At 32.7% G+C, this 4311-nt stretch overlaps 1 protein-coding gene across 1 annotated transcript; it reads left to right on the top strand.

Annotated features, from left to right (window-relative positions):
• The first annotated feature begins 459 nt into the window (after nucleotides 1-459).
• On the top strand, nucleotides 460-3098 carry LRRC30 (leucine rich repeat containing 30). Its single transcript, XM_053713120.1, has one exon. It carries the CDS (start codon nucleotides 648-650, stop codon nucleotides 1533-1535), a length of 888 nt encoding a protein of 295 aa, XP_053569095.1. The 5' UTR covers nucleotides 460-647; the 3' UTR covers nucleotides 1536-3098.
• The last annotated feature ends 1213 nt before the right edge of the window (nucleotides 3099-4311 follow it).

The raw sequence follows: 4311 nt of genomic DNA, 5'->3' as shown, positions 1-4311 counted from the left end.
AGAAAGTTGTATAAAACTGCTTGCTCTTTCTGAATCATGAAAGAACAATGTTGGGTTTTATATCAATTTAATTATTCGATTTGGCATACAAATTACTTTAAAATCCTGCTTCATAATATATGGAGGAATATGTCTCTTTTTCCATTATTAGCAGTTTTATTTCTGTATCCTTTTAGGAAGGTTAGTTGACAATATCAATAGTCTCCTAATATTATAATTGTTTTTTCTATGTTTTATTACTTAAGTGGTTTGCTAATGTCTGTAACTTACATTGAAAAAAGATGATATGTTCAAGTTATAATGATATTACTGGTGATTGGTATTCAAAAAAGAGACAGTAGCATAAAGCTGCAGTAAGTGACAGTAGCAGCTGGGTAAGCATATAGTTTTAATAGTTCTAGCCAACTCAGCAGTTTCATGAACATGTGATTGAAAACAACTTGAGCACATTGTGTTGAGGAAACTCAGCAGAGAACATAACTCTTAATCTTTAGAAGAAGTGAAATATATTTTCTTACAGAACCAAAAGAAGAAACATATTCTTGATTCCCAGCTTACATTTCCCATTTGGAACCATTAAAGTCTGGATATCTGGAGCCTTAACTAAGAAGAATACATGGTTACCCAAAAAAATTTTTAAATAAATAATGGGAATTAAATTTTCATGTCATTCTTCTAAGAGCAAGAAAAAATCCCAGAAACAGTTGTCAGAAAAGTCCAGCGTGCTCAACACATTATCTGACACAATCTTGCCTGTAAATGATGCATCTGACATTACAGATTTCAACTTTGTTCTGAAAAATTTTGTTGAAATTCCAGGATTTATTTTCCACATGCCAAAGGTTCAAAAACTCAATTTTTCCCACAACCGACTAGCCAGGCTTCCTCCTGCACTTGGTAAACTTGAACAAATCGTAGTGCTAAATTTGTGTGGAAATCATATAGCTCATTTGCCCAAAGAGATCGGACTGCTGCAAAACCTCAAGGTATTATTTGTTAATATGAACTTTTTATCTGAAGTACCAGAAGAACTGGGCTTGTGCAAAAAGTTGGAAGTCCTTAGCTTGTCTCACAACTGCATATCTGGACTTCCTTGGACATACAGTAACCTGTCTAGACTAAAAAAGTTAAATCTTAGCAACAACTGGATAATTAATATTCCTATGTGTATTTTTCAGATGAGAAATTTGGAATTTTTGCATTTAGGATCCAACAAAATTGAAAATATTGCAGATACCATTACAATGCTGGGATGTTTAAAAATATTTATTCTTGACAATAATAATATACATGTTTTACCCAAGTCTGTTTGCTCTTTAACTTCCCTTGAGCTGTTAAATCTTGATTACAATAGTATACAGACACTTCCAGATGACCTCTTTATGCTAAGAAGATTGCCCCGAATTGCATGGTATCCTGTTGACAAGGGTCTTCATATTGTAAATAATCCCTTATCCAAACCACTGTCAGAGATTGTGCAAGGCGAGATAGACATGTTATATAATTACCTGAAAGACTTAAAGCAGCTGAAATAAATCTCCTAACAATGTAAAAACATACAGTAAACATAAAGGGACATTGCACTTTTTTTCCTTCTTTTCATTCTATCTAAAAGAAAGTATTTGGAATGTGTATAACAATTGTTTGATTTTTTTCTTTTTTAAATGGATTTCCCTTTTCTGAAGATACCTACCTACTCGTACAGGCTTGTTCCTTGCCATCAGTATAGCTGTGGGAATGATCCCAAGAGAGAATAGATACCTAGGTGTCATTTGAATGGTAGAATTCCATGACCTCTTGCAAATCTTGCCAGTCCACCAATGACCTTTTCAAAAGAAGACTGTAATGAAATATTCAGTTTGATGGACAACAAAACCCCTGCACAATGTGTCTATAATATTGCATCCGGACATTGTGCTGAATAAGAAAGTTTCCAGACATTTAATGGAACAATAATAGATTATTATATAATTTAACTAATAAAAATACACTTAAATACTGAAATATTTCCAGTTGCTGTAACGTTTGCAATATTAAAAATCCACTTGTAATAGCTCAAATATATATATCTCATGCCAGCGATGTTAGAGCTCCATACAGTTTGTATTTTTGGGCTCTACTTGTAATCTAGACCTGTTTGGATAATTCACTTTTATTGTCTTCAAAATCAATCAGTGAAATAAGGTGCATTGATTTATTATATATATTGCCTAAAGATATCCCTGAATTTGTGATGTACATGGAAAAATGGTGTATAAATGTGTTGACTGTTACAAAGAATCTATCCTCTCCTTTATGTAATCTCACCAGTATTTTTACCCCTGTTTGGAGACAGGTTGGAATTAGAATTTATAAGTAACTTTAGGAAAGGGTAAAGCTTTGTAGATTCTTGCATTAAACTAGAGGATAATTACCATTACTGAGAGAAAAGAAGAAAAGAAAAGAAATTCCACCTCTGTGACTATATTGTCAGATGCTTAAAGTAGATCTATAAAACTTGGAGAGACACAGATTTAATAGTGAGAACCCTACTGAGACTTTCAGTGACTCCTCTTACTGTATTATTACTTCAATAAAGATTTCAGTGCACTAAATACTAAAGAGTAGTTACAGCCATTTCAAAGACTGGATATTTATTTTAATGCTAGATCTGTATTACTCCAGATGATTTTTATATGCTTATTTTAGTATCAGTATTAATTGTTTGGAACAGCAGAATTATAATATAAGAATAAGATTTATTATGACGGATGAGATTTATGCTGCAATTTTCTTGACTGTATAATTAACTTACATCTATCTATTTGTCTATCTATATCTATCTCATTCTGTCTGTCGGTCTAATCTTCATTTCTTTCATTTTTACTATAGCTGTTTTCCCCAGAAACCCAGTCCTATTTTCTAATTCTTATTTTCGTAGCGTGTCAAACCCTGGTCCTGTAAGAGTGCAAACAGATTTTCAGCCCAGTGCACTCTAGAAGAAATACTACAATTACAGTTTGATCACATTTAAAATGTTATTTTTGCTTCCAATACTTTTTAAACATATTATTAATTTGTGAACAATATACTAAACTATATAAAATGTGTTAAATGTTTATATTGCATTATATTGCTTTTTATTGGGACACAAATTCATCTCTTACCCACCATCTGGGCATGTGTATACATCTCCCTGCCTTTACAGACTGAGCTAACAGGTATGCATGATCAACCTAAAGATCAGCTGTTTCTCACAGTCTTGGTCATAGTAGATGTGCATTTGACTCCCTGCTACATTGTATCTTACCAGTCTTACCCCTCTGAATCAGTCAATGAGGCTATAACATAACAAAGTACCTTAAAGGGACAGTCTACTTAAAAATTGTTATTGTTTACAAAGATAGATAATCCATTCCCTAGCTTTGCATAACCACCACTGTCATAGTAATATACGTTTTACCTCTATGATTACCTATTTCTAATCCCCTTCATACTGCCCCTCGTCTCAGTGCTTTTAAAAAAAAAAAATATTTTAGCAAATAAGTGCTTGGTCTTGTATAAACATCAACATTCTCCATGTAAGTGAGCACAATGTTATCTGTATGGCACACATGAACTAGCACTGTCTGGCTGTAAAAAAGCTACTAAAAAACACTAAGATAAGGGACGGCCTGCATGGGCATAGAAACAGGCAAACTTAGAGTTTATAAAGTATATAAATATAAAATTTTGGCAACACAAAGTTGGGGAATGGATAGTAAAGGCATTATCTATTTTTTTAAACAGTATAAAAAATTAAGTAGACTGCCCCTTTAAAGGGACACAAAACTCACCTTTTTCTATCACGTATATGAAAGAGCAGCAGTTAAACATATTAAAATATATATATTTTTTCAATAAAATGTTACGTAAAAGCTGTTTGAATGTAAGGTTAGAGGGACACTGAACCCAATTTTTTTCTTTTGTGATTCAGATAGAGCATGAAATTTTAAGCAACTTTCTAATTTACTCCTATTATCAAATTTTCTCTTGGTATCTTTATTTGAAATGCAAGAATGTAAGTTTAGATGCCTGCCCATTTTTGGTGAACAACCTGGGTTGTCCTTGCTGATTGGTGGATACATTCATCCACCAATAAAAAAGTGCTGTCCAGAGTTCTGAATAAAAAAAAAGCTTAGATGCCTTCTTTTTTAAATAAAGATAGGAAGAGAACAAAGAAAAATTGATAATAGGCGTAAATTAGAAAGTTGCTTAAAATTGCATGCTCTATCTGAATCACGAAAGAAAAAATTTGGGTTCAGTGTCCCTTTAAACTAACAGGAGAGTCCT

The sequence above is a fragment of the Bombina bombina genome, chromosome 5 (genome assembly GCF_027579735.1).
Source record: "Bombina bombina isolate aBomBom1 chromosome 5, aBomBom1.pri, whole genome shotgun sequence".
NCBI lineage: Eukaryota > Metazoa > Chordata > Amphibia > Anura > Bombinatoridae > Bombina > Bombina bombina.
The sequence above is the reverse complement of the archived record's forward strand: the minus strand, read 5'-3'. Positions and strand labels throughout refer to the sequence as shown.